Source organism: Eulemur rufifrons, chromosome 16, assembly GCF_041146395.1.
Source record: "Eulemur rufifrons isolate Redbay chromosome 16, OSU_ERuf_1, whole genome shotgun sequence".
Taxonomy (NCBI): Eukaryota; Metazoa; Chordata; class Mammalia; order Primates; family Lemuridae; genus Eulemur; species Eulemur rufifrons.
In genome coordinates this window covers 60,178,314-60,195,897 of record NC_090998.1, presented here as the reverse complement: position 1 = coordinate 60,195,897, position 17,584 = coordinate 60,178,314, and the positions used below count along the sequence as shown (strand labels likewise).

Sequence of the window (17,584 nt, the reverse complement as noted above, 5' to 3'; positions counted from 1 at the left end):
AGAAAACAAACTCACTGAAGTACCTCAAGATATCATCATATTTAACTCAGGGCCCATAAGAACTTGTGTTGAAAATTGCCTGATGAACTCAGGGAACTAAGATACTTTTGTTTTATTGACCATTCTAAGCTTTTTTCACAAAAGGAAATAGCAGTATATTCATTGCCAACACTGGTTAAAATGGTGCAGATAAGGAATGAGGAACAGATGTATACAAGTGAATCTCATTAAAAAAATCATTCTTTGAATACTTAAAACCTCCAAAGAAGCTACTCCTAATTTGAATAATTGCTGTTAAAGAAAGGACATGACCTATTAAATCTGTTATAGAGAACTGACAGCATCAAACAATGACTAATAAGGCAATGATATATTTTAAAATTGATAAATATAAAATACATTTCCAGCTACTATAAAATTAGAATAATTAGACTATTAGAAAAGCCAGAATAAAATCAAAGAGAAAATCAAGAAAATTTCCTTCATAATTAGAGTAACCAATCATCCCAGTCTGCCTGGGACTGAGGGATTCCCCAAAGAGGAGCCTTTCAGCGTTAACATAGGACAGTTTCAAGAAAACCAGTATAGTTGCTCACTCTACATGATAACTCATTTCTTAATCAAACATTTTCTTATTTATCTTTCAAGATATTTTCCTATCAGAATTACCTTACAGTATTTAGCATCCCCACTAATTGTAAATCTCTTGAGTTAATGCATTATGCAAAGACAAAATGGATGAACTTTTAGGGAATAAACTCCTTGACAATAGAATCTCAGAGTTCATAAATAAAACACTAAACACAAAATCTGAACCTCCACTAATAGGTTGTAATGGAGGAGGATCTGACATTATAGAATCTCTAGTCACTTTGTATTGGATGGATTTGGGGTGCTTATCACCTCTTAAGTGAATCCATGTTCTTAGCTATGTAAACCTATCCCTCTCTTTCCTCCCCAATCTTCATTCAACCAGAATTTGGCACCTGGTTCAAAGGTCAGTAATCTTCTATGTGCTTTTTGGAGTGAAAATGCAGTGAATTTTTAAATCTAGCATTTTGGTATATTTAATACTAAAGAATTGCCTAGTCAAATTTAAAAATGGCAAAATGAAAAAATAGCAAACTCCTTTAAAATATATAATCTACTTAAATATAGGATGGAAAATCATTCAACAATGGTGAAGTAAAACATGGTGATTTGGGGACATTCTTCTTTCCAAGAGTATATGCTTCCAGCAATAAAGGAAACAAAGTATTTAGGTTCTTTTAAGTGCAATAGCAAAATCTAAAATAAAGTCACTCAAGATTAGGATGATATAGGTCGTTGGTCAAAGTTTAAGAGCACATAATCCTCTTTTCTAGGGACAGTCTCAGGCTTTACTGAGCCCCAATCTAAGCATAAGCAAATCTGAGCTCCAGCTCAGTAGTGACTGAGACTGTTTTTATTCAAAATAAGATTATCTGAATTATGGAGTTGTATCCATATTCCTCAAGATCCACTATTCATTTCATTAAAGTGGATGGAGGCAGAAAATTTTAAATAACATATATATTAACATATTTATACAAATTGTATGTAAATTTCTCCTTAGATTTAAAATTATTAATATTCTTAAAAAAGAATAACCTTATGCTAAAATTCTGTTTATGTTTATAGTTTCACCCACTTCCAAAAAAAAAAAAAAAAGATAGGTAGTGGCTTAACATTGTTATGATGACATCTTACTTTGAATAATATTTTATATGTGGAGCATTTTAAATATATACTATGCTTTTAATTCTGACCAAAATTAGGTAAGGTCCATTTTCTTGTTCTAAACTTAAAATTGAGAAAATTTAGTAAAAGCATGTGAGATTACACAGGTGGAGTCCAAAAGACCCAGACCTCCAATTTGGACCATCTGGCTAGACGTTTAGCGATCTCTCATCATACTATTGTTTTCCTGATGCTGTATGCAACATACACTCTGTATAGTTAGACTATAGGATGATTAAACATGTGCATGTATCATATACATGTATATGAATATATTCATTCTTCCCAATGGATAAACATTCAATAGAACCATTAAAATGAAAATTTAAAATAAGTTCATACAGAACGGAAGAATAAGGGTAAAAAACAATAACCGAAATCTGGAATAAAAATGTTATTGAGAAAATTCTTATTTAAATTATATTGTACTACCTCTATAAATGCACCTAGGAAAAATTTATTGCACAAACAGAAAAAGCCAAAGATGTGAATCTTCTGAGCAAATATTACCTCATGATTTTGGCACTGCTATGGTCTAAATGTGTCCCCCAAAATTTGTATTTTGAAACTTAATCACCAATGTGATAGTATTAAGAGGTGGGGCTTCTAAGAGCTGATTAAGTCATGAGCGTGGAGCCTTCAGGGATGGGATTAGGGCCCTTACAAAAGGGCTTGAGAGGGTGGGTTCACTCTCTTCTACCTTTCTGCCATGGGAGGATACAGCGTTCCTCCCCTGTGGAGGATGCAACAACAAGGCGTCATCTTGGAAGCAGAAACCAAACCTGCCAGTACCTCGACCTTGGATGTCCCGGCCTCTAGAACTGTCAGAAATCAATTTCTGTTGCTTATCAGTTATCCAGTCTGTGGTATTTTGTTGTAGCAGGACAAATGGACTAAGACAAGTGCTGATTAGGGAATCACTCACTTAACCTTCACGTAACAGCAACTCGACAGCTCAGACCCAAATGTGCCCATAACCACTAACAACCGTAGAGTCTCACAGCACGCATTTTATATATCAGCCTTTCCTCTGGCTTTATCCTTTTGTATTAGTCTTTTCTTCTTATAGTCCCATTTTACTTGTATATGTTTTAAAACCTTATATATTGTGTATGTTGTTTAATTTCACTAAATCTTTTTCACAAACAAGACAGGATCTAAATCAGTGGTTGTAAACTAGGGGCAACCCTCCCCTCCAAGACAAATTTGGCATCATCTGGAAGTATTTTTGATTTTCACAGCTAGAGAGGGGAAAGAAGTTCTAAATAAAATAACCATACCCCAAACCTATAATTAAAATTATGACTGTTGAAATCTGTATTACAATCTTCTCTAATATTTCTAGGTAATATTAAATAGGAATTTAATGTTGCAAAAAATAAATGTAGATACCTAAACAGAGCCCCAGTTGTAAGTATAGGCATTCTACAATGCCTATAATATAAACTATTTTATATGAATACAGACAGTAGATAAATGACTAATAAGAAAAGAAAAATTACCTAGGATCTACCATGTAAACCTAAAGGTGGTAACTGGAAGGGTTTACACTTACTAAAATAGCAGACTTTCTTGGAATACAATAGGTCTAGCTGGAATCAGAGGAAAATAGCTTGGAGAACATATTGTTGGAGATAATGATAAAGCTTATATTCAATAGAAGAAGGCAACACCTAAGTGTGGATATCAAAAAGCTAGCCAAAGGAAGGAAGACATAGCTATAAAAAGCAGATGGTTCGAAGAGAAAAGAAATGTGAAACAGAATCCAAAAAATATATGGGTCAAAATACTAACATAAAAAGTTCTGCAAAAATATCACTCTGTAGAAATTCAATAAATTATCCAAAAAAGGCATGGCAAGATTACATTTAAAAAGTGAACATTCAGGGAGAATAAAGAAAAATACATAATCTGAATAATTTTTAGAGTCTAAAAAGTGATTAATTTAACTTGATTCAAGCTAAAACTAAATAGCAAACACTGTCAAGGAGAAGTAAAATCCTGAATTGATATAGTCTTATATGCTCCCAACTAAATTCAAAGACCAGTAAAGTCATTTAGAAATTCACCTTGAATTTGAAAAGAGGTTATTCTGTGTACCCTTCTTTATATTTACTTACCATGGTCTGAAAAGATTATAACATGAGTTACTTCTTTCAATACTGGCGGTGGGTTTTTCAATAATCCATTCACATATTCCCACTCAGTCCCCTGAGAACCAATTTACAATGTGCTAACAGAAGTAACAGAGTGTCTCCAGGCCAAAAGAGAGATGGCTCCCATACACAACTATGCAGCCACCCATGTGGCAACATGTAGAAGCCAGCAAATGTCATCTTCATGCAGTAACACCTGACTCCACCCTGATTTGTTAAACTTCACCTCTAGAATTCAGATCTTACACTGCCTTGGCCTTTCTGCTTCCCAGCTCTGATGGAGAGTTTCCAGGTCTAGCAAGAGAAGAATGCTAAAAACAGACTACGGAAGCAAGTAGAAGCAAGGGTGCAGGACTGAGAGTTGCTTTCAGCACATGAGTTTGGATGGGCAGGTTGGAACAGGAGAAATTGAAGGTAGTTAGAAAAATCATAAGGTTGGAAACATCCAGAAGAGTCATGAGACTATAGTACACTTTTTATATTATATTTTTGTATAAATAGGCCTAGTCTACTTTTTAAAAACTAGATTAACTGCAAGATTTCATTTCTGTATATTTAGTAACTTGAGTGTAGTTATGGTTCTTTTATTCAATGTCTTGCTATTAAAGATGCATCCCTATAATTCTAGATAATTTATTGATAATCTGGAAGAGAACCTTGAGCACTTTAGAATAGTTTTAATATGGAAAATTTTTGCCTAATCTTGAACATCTAATTAGCCAGTCTCTAGCTAACTAAATGCTGGCTACTAGTTCACCAAACCATTTCTCTTAATTTCTGGACACACAGCTAGACTGTATTTCCTAGCATCTCTTGCAATTAGGTGTTGTCATCTGATTGAGTTCTGACCAACGAAACTGAGTGGAAGTGACATGTGGAATTTCTAAGCCTCCTATGCAATCCTCAGTTTTCTCTCTTTCACTGATGGCTGGCTAGAGGTAACATGATGAAATGATAAGCTGGAAGAAACCTGGCTTCCTGGTTATCGTATGCATGTGTCCGCAACCACCTTCTGTATAGGACCAGGTAGTAAATATTTAGTCTTTGCAAGCCATAGTCTCTATTGTGATTACTCATTTCTGCCATTATAGCACAAAAGCAGCCATGGACAACACATAAACCAGTGTCATGGCTGTGTTAACAAAAAGATCAAAAAACTTTATTTTAGAAAAATGGGTGAAAAGGCAGATTTGGCCTGTGAGATATAGTTTGTCAGCCTTTGAGACCATTAAAGAAGTGAAGAATAAATTCTTACTGTTTTAAGCTACTCAGGGTTTATCTAATATAGAAGTTAGCATTGCCTTAACTAGTAAAATGTTATTTTGATTGCATATAAAATTTATTCTAACCCATTTCATTATGAAAAATTGTGAACCTGCCTACCCTAGGTTTTCAGATTTACAAGATTCCTTTAGCATATCAAAATATGGCAAAAAGAAGAGATACCCTATTTCTATTTTTTTTTTTAAATGGGGACAGCATCATGTTGTTTAACTGCAAAAATGGTAAATTTTTACATGGTCCTCTCAGCTGGTAACATTACTTTGGTAGAATTGAACACACTTTAACAAAACATTCTATGATTTGCAGTGGGGAAGTCCTGCCATGTAACCAATTAATGAACCTTCCTATAGATACCAAATTTCTCTATTTCTCCTACAGACTCATAATCCAAAAAAGAACAGTTTCTCAAGCAAAAACAGACCAACAGTGGAAATTGGGGAAAATAAACTGTTCAAAGTGAAATTCGTCAAAGATTAATTCAGCGCTTCTGGCAAGAATCCATGATTTTCTTTTCCTTTTATGTATTTGCAAAGAAAGAAAGGAATAACCTTGATTTATTTATTTATTTATTTATTTTGAGACAGAGTCTCACTCTGTTGCCTGGGTTAGAGTGCCATGGCATTAGCCTAGCTCACAGCAACCTCAAACTCCTGGGCTCAAGCAATCCTCCTGCCTCAGCCTCCCAAGTAGCTGGGACTACAGGCATGTGCCACCATGCCCAGCTAATTTATATATATATACATATATATGTGTGTATATGTATATATATTTTAGCTGTCCATATAATTTCTTTCTATTTTTAGTAGAGACGGGGTCTCGTTCTTGCTCAGGCTGGTCTCAAACTCCTGAGCTCAAATAATCCACCTGCCTCGGCCTCCCAGAGTGCTAGGATTACAGGTGTGAGCCACCGCGCCCGGCCAACCTTGATTTTGATTATTGTTTATACATTGTTGTGAGAAAAAGACACAGAGGGAGAAAGAGTAAGGACATAAAAGTCAAATAGAATTTGAGGATGGAATTCCAGCTCCACCCTAGCATCACTTTGAGCTCAGTTTCTACAGCTCCTTAATTGGAATAATAAATTGGGTATGTAGTAGGCACTTAACTGTTAATAATTATCATTAGTTCTAATTGCTACTTGCTGCTAAATTCACAAATTATCATTTCCAAGTAAACATTTCTGCATGGAGAAAATATATTTAGCCTTCAAGATGTAGAATTTTGTGGATTGTCGATAATTAATAAATTAACCCAAACATCCATAGCTTTTTTACTAGATTTGTTCCTCTTCTATTGCTCTTGAGCTTGGTACTTTTGTCAAAATTTTGCTCTATCACGCTGTCCTTTGCTTTTATATTTAGAAGTTTTTCCCATTTACCGATCTTTCCATGTCTCATTTCACCATCTTCTTTCTAAAATATCAACTTGTGTCATTTTGCTATTTGACCATTCTTCTCCCATCCTGTATAGAATAAGTCCAAACTCTTCACTGGGGCATTTAATGTCCATCTTCCCACTGCCTTGAATCCACCTCATCTTTCTTGCTTGCACCCTTCATTCTAGGGTTGGTGGAAAATCTGCAGTTTTATAGACACAGCACACTATTTCATACCTTGGTAAATGCTATTCTATCTAAAATATTCTTTTTCTACATTTTGTTGGCTAAATCAAATTCATTCTTCAAGACATCTTTGAAATGTTACTTTCCCCATAAATGGAGAATTAATCACTGCCTCCTCTGTTCTCCTACTAAACCTTTGTATTATTAATTTCTATATTAAACTATTAGATACTTTTGTAATATTAGAATACTAATATGTAATAAATGTTAACTACCAACTGTGCACTAAGCCCTCTGTTGACACACAGTTTATATGCAATATCTCATTTAATCTTCACAACAATCTTATGAAATAGATTATATTATTGTCCTCATTTCACAGATGAAGAAACTAAGACTTAAATATTAATTGACATGTAAAGGTCACTTTACTAGTAAAAATTGGAACTTTCCAAAAAGAGTATTGTGGTCAGCAGATGTCCAGTGCTGCAGACAAGATAAAGATAGGAGGTAAGGTGTTAACCAAGAAGAGATGTCTTTCCAGAAGCCATTGGTAACCTCTAGGAAAACAGAATAAAAGTCAGAGATTAGAAAAGTAAAGCAAATGCAAATCTTGTCACAGTGGAAATGAACATAAACTACACTTTCAAGAAACATCTCTGCAAAGTCAAAAATATGGAGTGATTGTCTGAAGTGGGGTGAAAATTATTATTATTGTAATTACTATTATTTGAATTTTTTAATTTCAGCATATTATGGGGGTACAAATGTTTAGGTTACATATATTGCCTTTGCCCCACCTGAGTCAGAGCTTCAAGCGTGTCCATCCCCCAGACGGTGCACACCGCACCCCTAAGGTGTGAATATACCCATCCCCTTCTCCCCACTCTCATCTGCCCAACACCCATTGAATGTTATTACTACATGCACACTTAAGTGTTGATCAGTTAATACCAATTTGATGGTGAGTACATGTGGTGCTTGTTTTCCCACTCTTATGGTACTTCACTTAGTAGAATGGGTTCCAGCACCATCCAGAGGTGCTGGATGATACAAGAGGTGCTAGATCACTATAATTTTTTGTGGCTGAGTAGAACTCCATGGTATACATATACCACATTTTATCAATCCACTCCTGTATTGATGGGTACTGGGTTGTTTCCACACCTTTGCAATTGTGAATTGTGCTGCTATAAACATTCTAGTGCAGATGTCTTTTTTATAGAATGTCTTTTGTTCCTTTGGGTAGATGCCCAGTTATGGGACTGCTGGATCAAATGGTAGTTCTACTTGTAGATCTTTGAGGTGTCTCCGTATTACTTTCCACAGAGGTTGCACTAGTTTGCAGTCCCACCAGCAGTCGGTAAGTGTTTCTATCTCTCTGCATCCATGCCAACATTTACTGTTTTGGGGCTTTTTGATAAAGGCCATTCTCACTGGAGATAAGTGATATTTCATTGTGGTTTTGATTTGAATTTCCCTGATGATTAGAGATGTTGAGCATTTTTTCATGTTTTTGGCCATTAGTCTATCTTCTTTTGAAAAGTTTCTGTTCACGTCCTTTGCCCACTTTTTGATAGGGTTGTTTGAATTTTTCTTGCTGATTTTCCTAAGTTCTATATAGATTCTAGTTATCAGCCCTTTATTGGATGTGTAACATGCAAATATTTTCTCCTATTCTGTAGGTTGTCTGTTTGCTCTCATGATAAATTCATTGGCTGTGCATAAGCTTTTTAATTTGATCAGGTCCCATTTATTTATTTTTGTTTTACTGTGATTGCCTTTGGGGTCTTCTAGAAGAAAATGTTGGAAAAACTCTTCTAGACATTGGCCTAGGCAAAGAATTTATGTAATAACTATTATTTAAAATAGTAGAGACCTAAGCATTATTGGATGTTGATTCTAAAATAGTGTTTCTCATCTGGGTTTGACTTTCACCTTCCCCGCTGGTATAATTCACAATGTCTGGAGGCATTTTTGGTGGTCACAACTGCAGAATGCCCCTGGTAAATAGCAGATAGAGGCAGGGATGCTACTAGACATCCTACAATGCTCAGAATGGTTCCCACTCCTGCCCCCCAAACAGAATTATCAGTTCTAAATATCACTAGTGCCAAGGTTGAAAAATTCTGATCCAAAGGATTCACTGAAAAAGGAGACACTGAATATATAAGAGAAATGGTATAAAATCAGGAAGAAGGAGAAAAGGCGAAGATAAAAATGTTACCATTAGAAAGGCTTTATCAGGAACTATTATCCTTATTTCACTTAATTTTTTACAGAGGCAGAGACTGAAGTTCAGACAGCTTAAATGATTTAACCTTTTAGGATCTAGTAGAAAAAATGTAATTTAAATCTTTGAGCTCTTACTACAATGTTCTTTTAATTATGTCACTTAATATTTCAAGTTCAAAATTGGCTCTGGGTAATTGGTGATGTGACAGCATAAATATCAAACATATAGCAATTGTTTTGATTAAATTAATAACATACCTATTTTTATATTTCCATAAACAATATATTTAGTGCCTTCTTTTTTGTTAAAGGAAAGAAAGATGGCTATGACATTGGAAAGAAGGAAACTAATAAAATGTGTTCAGCAAATCGGCATCAAATATATACACAATATTGACACTTGCAAAAGAACAATATAAAATTTGTATGAGATTTTTCAATTATAATTAATCACATATTTGACATCAAAATTTTAATTAATCTTATGGTTTAAAGTATAAAATATAAATCTTTAAAGACTTCATAAACTAAAATAATAGACAACAGTGCCAGATTGCCATCGTTCTACCAATTGTTACTCAGAACAGTAAATGTATAATGATGAATACCTGAGCCTTCTGCCAGTAGAGAAAATGTTAATATTCAAGCACCATTATAACATTGTCATACCATTGCTATCACAAAGGGAAAAACAATTACAATGACCACAGCAGTTTAACTGTGAAACCTGTAGCAAGAATTATAACTAGAAAAAGAAATAATCTTATTTCTTTAAATACAAATAACTAAATGTGCAAGCACAGCAGAAACAGGCAAGGAAGGCGGAATCATCTAGGGACCTGAGAGCTGACCTATGCAGCTGTAGGCCTGTCCAGTTCTGGAAATGCTACTATATGAGCAAGCCAACAGGAGCACTGACATCCTCAGCAATCAGGCAACTTCTCCAAGAAGGAAACAGCTGGAGGCCAGAGCCAGCGATCTACTCTTATTGACATCTGTTGCTATATTTCTATCATGGGATTCCTTTTATTTATTTCTGTTATTCAAACAATTCAATAGAGACCATGTGTAAATTTAATTATCTTCTCCTGATAATTCTAGGCACTTCACACAACCAGTGATTTATTTACAATTCACTATCAATGCTAATTTAGTACTTAAAACAAACCCTATTATTCTATATAGAAATCAAGTCAATCAATAGCCCTCCTGCCCCACCCAACTCCAACAGATGTTTATTGTTACAGTTTAGTTTATTGGTTAACAATATGTCTTCTGTAACAACACAGCCTTAGTTTGAATCCCTATTCTACCACACTCTAGCATTGAGATATTGGCAAGTAATTTAACCTCTCCGAGCCTCAGTGTCTTCATCTGTAACATGGGGATAATAACAATGACTATATCATAAGGCTATTGTGAGGACTGAACAGGATACTTCATGAAGTGCTTGGCCCAGAACCTGGCATATAGTACATCTCTATAAACATTAGTTTAGATTAAAACCTTTCTGCAATGGTTTCCCCTAAATATCACTGCCAGTATCATTTTGTCTCATTCTTATATAAGAGGTTTCCCCACTGTCTACCTAATGAAGTCTGCCTACATTGATAATCGGACCCAACCCTTCTACTTTCCACAAATAGTCTGCTCCAATTATAACAGTTCACTCAGTGGGTGGTCTTGTTTGTAACCCTTTCCTCAAAAGAATGCTTTTCCTGACCATATCTGAGTCCTATCTGCCCATTAAATTCCAACAACTCAGTCTATTATGAATGCTCCATTCAAGAAGATTTCTGTCAGCCCTAAAGTTCTAAAGAATAATTGGCCTTATTGCAATACTATTCATATATTTGCTTGTCTATATTGCTATTTATTTTTTTTTAAATATTCAATTTGAGTAATGCATTTGAACATCTTCTGTTTTCAGAGCATTAGTGCTAGTCTTATGTGAACACGATACTAAGGAATAAACATTACCCTGATTGCCCTTCCAACTTACAGAATGAGTAGGAATATTAAACAAACATCCATGCTACCACGGACATAAATGCCACTACTCTTTCAAGAAATTTCTTTAGATCTCCCCAACTGTATATAAACTCTCCTTCCTTTTAGCCTATATAACAATTTATTTACATTTGTCTTTGACTTTTGAAATGAGTCTTAAAGAGCACCAAAATTTGAAAGATAGGGTAAACCTATAAAAATATTGCCATTATATCAAGAAAAGAAAATATAAATAAGGTAATAGAGATAAAAAGCCTTTGTAGGGACAAATTTGGATTCAAATTCTGGATTTTGGTGCTAGTTACTATCTGATTTTATGAGTATCTCCCACTCTCTCTAATCCTTAGTTTATTTCTCTGTAAATGTAGATAATAATGCTTTCTTTGAAAATGTTATGACAATAATAAAAAGTCTCTATAAAGTACAGGGAAGGTACTCAAAAATAATTGCTTTCTATAATAATGTAAAACAGAATCTTGAGTTTGAATAAGGAATCCAAAAGGAAAGGAATAAGTGGGCCCAAGACTGGAAAGAAGTTGGAAATTAGAATAGGGGCTAACCAAATTGTAAGGAGTCTAAGGATTGAGAAGTAAAGGCCAGGGAGGATTTCTCAGCAATAGCTATGGCCAAGAAACTTTCATGAACAGGGATGTCTAATGCTTAACTCTATGTTGTTTTCTAGGCTGTGATGAAATAGAACACTCTTTCTTAACCTTCACCTCCAGATTCATAAGTAAAGGTTCCAAGGCTAAGTGACTCTGTTTCTTATTTGGGTGAATGCCCAGGAAGAATGGAAAAACAAATCCATATGAGCAGAGAGATTAGAATATTCAAGATAAGTAAGAAATCAGAACAAGATATAGCTAAGGAAAACATAAGCCCTTAAAATATTGTGCTGGATTTTCTAGCAGGACTAAGCAGTCTGAAGAAGTTGGGACACCCAGGAAGACGACATCTGGGATACAGTAGCTAGATCAAGCTATGCCAGAAGAGGAGGTGACAACAATTGGGAGACTGGAATGCCTGACAGAAGATATTATAAGAAGATACTATAATAAAGTTATTATTAAGCAGGAGTGAATGCATTAGATGGATAATGGTGGAGAGACACAGGAGAGGTATCGATTTGGAGCTATTAAAATAATTGATATATAACAAGGGCCAAAGGATAAGAATGTGCAAAAGGGGATAAATCCAAGCTATAATAGGGAATTAAAACCTAAAGTTTATGGCAAGGCGTGGGATATGAGATGGTGATGTACTTCACCAGATATCAGCCTAGGAATTCAAGATTAGATGAGTGGAATGATGGCATTTGCAAGAACAGAACGAGGGAGTGCTGGATTAAAGATACATTTCTGACATCATTATATGTAGGTTTGTTTTCTCATACCAGACTGCAAGATCATTTTGTGCAAGGACTAGCAGAGTACTGCACATAAATGCTTCTTGATGACAGTCATCTATTTTGGGTACTATCCATGGTCTCTTATTTCTTAGAAATTTAACCCATAATTTTTAGCTGGACACATGGCTGCCTAGAATAAACACTACATTTTCCAGTCTCCATTGCAGCTAGGTAAGCCTTTGGAACTATAACTAGGCCAATGAGATGTAGAAGAATCTTTAATTAAACAAGGTATATCTTTTTAATTGAGAGCAGCTCAATTATCTCCTTAAGACTGTGAGGTATATGCCACAAACATATAATGGTGGCAGAAATACAGAGAGCAAGGTTCTCTGTCAACTTCATGAAGTCATCCTACCAGCCACAGATGGCTTAATTCTAGATTTCTTTTATATCAAATTGGAATAAACACCTATCTTGGTTATACTATTGTTATGCCAAGTTTTCTACTATTTGCAGCCAAGTCTAGTTCTCTCAAATATAACTACCTTAGATCATTTTTTCTATTTGCTTCAGTTGTTTTTTAAAAAGTATTAAAGAAAACCCTCTAAATATACTTCTTTTTGACATTTAGAAATATTCTGAAATGCTGACCAGGCGTTCTTCACATTTGTTTGAAAAAGTTTTTAATCTGATAAGTGGCATGGTAAAAACATCCCTATAAATACAACTTTTGTTACCACAGAGGCTTATTGGAATATCAGATGTTTGATTAATATGTTTGCTAACCAAAGAGATCAACCAAAATTCTAGTGAAAACAGTACTTATAGTGGTCAAGTCTTAAGCCAAGACCATTTAGCAAAATGGAAGTTTGACTAAACCTGCGGAGAAGATGGCCACGAGCAGCAGAGAGGAACGAGTCCTTCTATTCTTTCCATTGAAGCCGTACAAGTCATTGCGGGTACACAGAATATTAGAATGGAATTGTATGGAACTTGCTTTTATTTATGTGCAGAAAGTTAAACATTTTAAGTCTTTTGCTGATGATTTACACTTCCCTACTTTTTACTCTGCGTTGCTCACATTGGACTAAGAACTATATGCCTCTAATAAAATATTTTCTTTTACCTGATTTTTCTCACTTAGACAATACTTTGTTAGATGTAGTATCCCCAAAATCATCCATTCCAAATTCCTTGTTTTAAAGAAGAAATGATCCAAAGAGATTAACAAACTTACCTAAATCTTTCTCAGAATAATTTTGTATTCATTCATTGATTCACTCATTCCTATGTTCATGCATTCAATTACTATTTAATTCTTATCAGGCATAAAGCATTGGGGGAAGTAGCTGGAGCACAGAATAAGATACAGACCTTGCCTTCTACATATTTTCAATTTAGGTGGAGATAGAACAAATGATCCAGGTAATTATACAAAATAATAAATAAAGACGCTACAAATGTTTCAACAGACAAAGAACCAGAAGAGAAGAAAGGAGAGGAAGAAGTAGCTAGCAATGACTATGAATAAAGTTGCATTTGGGCTGAAGCTTAAAGGATCTGAACAGGTGAAGAGAGATGGAACAGGCACAGCAGATGAAAGGAATGGCTTTCTTTTTGCACTTGCAGAGTTGATTTCTTTATGAAGTTTATCTTTTGTCTTAAATTATTTCTAACTTATATTTGGGGAAACTAAAACCAAAACATTTCTTAAGAAGCCAGGGGTGAGAATGATGACTTTGGAAAGCATGACATCATAGGTAATGCTGCATTAAAAAGTGATGCTGCTCAAGGTACAAATGAATCCCCATGAAGTTCACCAGCTGCAGGACCATGCTAGCCTTCAGCTTCAGGAGAAAACGACTGCAGTATGCCTTAGAAACCTAAGGCTATGAGCTACTACTCACAAAATGTCATAAATTAAATGACTGAAAACGATGTCAGTAATAAGTAAAACAGTAGGGTTTCAATTTACAAGTGAAAATCCAGACAAATGTGCAGTATTAAGGAAAATAATATTTCATTTTCCTCATGTTGCAATGAATAGAGCATCTAGGATATAAATATTCAAACAGAAATTGTTTAAAGTGCAAATGACATTTCGAGAAAGTGATGATGTAAGATTATTACAAATAAATCTTCTTTTACATTGTAATATGCATAAAACTAGTCTTTTTCTTACATTTGTGATTGATTACAGTTCTCAGTGATAGAGCAATATCTAGGACTAAGCATTCATCAATAAGTAGTATTCAGTGATTACAATATATGCATAGTCAGAGAATTTGTCCATGACTTTTGCAACTACAAACTAAAAATACAGTTTTTATAGGAATCCCCATTTCATAACATATTTTATAGTCTACCTAAAAGGAAATTTGCATTTTAGCTATGTAAATCTGCAGGTAACCTTCAGCCACTAACCTTGCTGTCTTCTTTCTCCTTGGCTTTTCCTTGGAGGGGTTTCGTCTCTCCAAATTCACAGGTTGATTTTAATGTGAGCTGACAAGAAAGCATTGAGCTCTCTGTTTCAGCAAGTTCCAAAGGTCTTGAAGAATAATGCTGTGACTCAGTAGTGCCAAGATTTGGTATCGGAAGAGCAGTATGAACAGGCTTTGACCCAACAGCTGGCTGCCTCAGTTTTGAGGCAACCCCAAGTACAGGCATGGCTTCTATAAAAGTATCTTCTCGCTGCCAAAGAAAATGCTTCTAACCTCAGTCTGGTAGACTCCAACTTTAGTATTTCCAGAACAAATACTTTAAACAAAACTAGCAGTCATCCTGATTTTTTTAAAAAAAACTAATAACATAACTTTCAGGAAGAGGCAAAACTTCCCTTCTTCTTTAGTTAAGTATCTTTCTTCCTTGCTGGCTGGGATTCTCATGTTCTCATTCTCTCTCTCCCTTTCTCTCTCCCTTTCCCTTTTTTCTCTCTTTCCTTCTCTCCCCTCCCTCCCCCCTTTTCTGTTCAATGAGTTAGTGTCTATGTAATACTAAATACTCCTTTGGGGAGCAAACTTTTCTTGAAGGTAACTGCTACAAAGCTCCTTCTCTAAAATTGAAGAGCTCCTAGATTTGCTTTTTCTTCTCACTAAAGCTGTCTGAGTCTGAGCTTTGAGAGTGAAAAAGAGGAAAAAAACAAAAGGAAAAGCCCTTCAGTCCAACTTTAAGAGCAGCCAAAAGACCACAATAGTGGAAGGACAGGAGTTCTTCCTGACTTCAGAAATAACCAGTCTGCATTCTCTTTTTAAAGAAAATCATATTTCCCCAGCTTAAAAAAAAAGAAAAAAAAAAAAGAATGGACATGTTAATGGCCAAAACAAACAGCTGTTGGAAGAACTTTTAGCCCGGAAATAATCTCAGCAATAAAGTTGTTTGTCTGATTTCCAGCTATTTTTCACTACTGACAGCCATGAGCCACAGTGTTCATTCTGTTTCATCCCATGAAATCAGGTTAAATTCATGCAATAGTGCAACTAGCTAAAGCAGCTAAATCATTCAGTAGACCATGCCTGCTTGGGTTATGAAAATAAGATAAACACAGAGAGCTAGACACTAAATTTTTCTAAATTTCATAATAATGATGATGCTGATAAAAATATTCACAGCTAATACTTATGTGGAATGTACTAAATAGCAGTTACTAAGCTAAGCACTTTATGCATTCTCACACTTAATCTTTGGAATAACTCAAAGTATAGGCACATTTATTTCCTTCACTTTACAGAAAGGATAATTAGGACTCAGATATGTTGAATAATTTGACCAAAATCATGAAGCTAGAAAGTGGGGGAGACCATACTATTTTAACTTTAAATACAATTTAAAATAACATTGTTATTCAAACTTGTTAAATCCAAATTAAAATCCTAAGCATCTAAGAAGTGTCCAAACATATATCTAATGACAATGAACAATGGTGCTTCTATTCATAAAACTAGTTTATTATAATTGTCCCATGTTCCATTTCTGTTAAAAGTCCGGAACTGTAACAGCAAGGAGGGAATTTTTAAGAAAACATCTAATGGACTGTGCATTACTGTCCTGAAAGTGGTTGCACTTAGATAATGCGTACAGGGAGAAATTCCTCCAGCATTTAGTAAAAATCATATTTCTGTGAGAATGTTGTGATTTCAATAGCAATTCTTTGTCTAATAAGAATTTTGTTTCAACTCTCATATTTCTGTCCGAGAATTCTGTAAGGCAAAGATTTACTACTGTTTCTTTCCTTTATTTTCTTTAAAAATTTTTGTATTCACTGAATATTGTAAGTAAATTTCTTCAAAAAGTGAGTAGACATTCAATAAATGGTGGCAATTACTAGAATCATAACTATTTTATAGAAAATATTTCTCTATAGTGAAAATGTCTCTCTTTAGTTAAGAAATGATAATCTTTGACCTATTGTTTCCAGCTCTATAAATTATTATGTACTTCCATGTAAGAAGGAATGATTTATAGATAAAAGACCCAATAACTAAAATAAAATGTATATATTCTTGTTGATGCAGCATAGAAGAAACTGAAATGCCAGTTAGAAATCTTGCAGATGTTTAAAAAAGTAACTCAAGTGGGCTTTACACAGTAGGATAATAAGAAACAAATACAACACTAGTGGTGTCAAATGAAACAATCTCTCTAAGGAAGTAAATTACTTTATAATTTACAAACCGTTCAACACACTAAAAGCTCCAGAGACTAGAAGATATTGCAGAGTTGGAGATGTTCGTGCTCCTAAAATGGGATTTTTAGGTCATAACAAGATATATGCATCCTATAATCCTCACATTGCAAACAAAATGGCATCTAAAATAATAGAACTTATTGGGAAAACAGATTTTTAGAAAGACCATTCAAAACATGAAACTTCAGGAGTAGATACCTAGGAAAAATAATATTGACACCTTAGAAGATAATTTGGACCACCTACAGAAGTGGCTCAGCACAGAATTATTTTTTTAAAAATTGAGTAGAAATGCTTGCAACACTAATTAGAATTGGTGGAAAAAACCCAGTTGGGAGACAAACTCCAAGCCAATGGTCTTGCCATTGAAATGGGCACAGGGTCAGAATAACCTCCAAATATACACTATAAATATTTAAGAGCTACACAAGGCCAGAAATATCTCCCTTTGACAAGGGAGCCCCAGATACAAGCACTCAAATTTTTTTGTATTTTTTAAAGTTTTCTTAAAACTACTCGAAAAGAACTCCTGTTGACTACACTTC

At 34.7% G+C, this 17,584-nt stretch overlaps 1 protein-coding gene across 3 annotated transcripts in view; it reads right to left on the bottom strand.

Annotated features, from left to right (window-relative positions):
- Positions 1 to 15,576, bottom strand: part of NAV3 (neuron navigator 3) — a 332,556-nt gene extending 316,980 nt beyond the window's left edge. For 2 of the 3 annotated variants that reach the window (XM_069491594.1, XM_069491595.1), the window contains exon 1: positions 14,780 to 15,576. In XM_069491594.1, the coding sequence (XP_069347695.1) occupies positions 14,780 to 15,022 (243 nt within the window). In that variant the 5' untranslated portion in view covers positions 15,023 to 15,576. The remainder of the gene's footprint in view (positions 1 to 14,779) is intronic. The other variant, XM_069491596.1, reaches the window with a different exon arrangement.
- Positions 15,577 to 17,584: the final 2,008 nt, after the last annotated feature.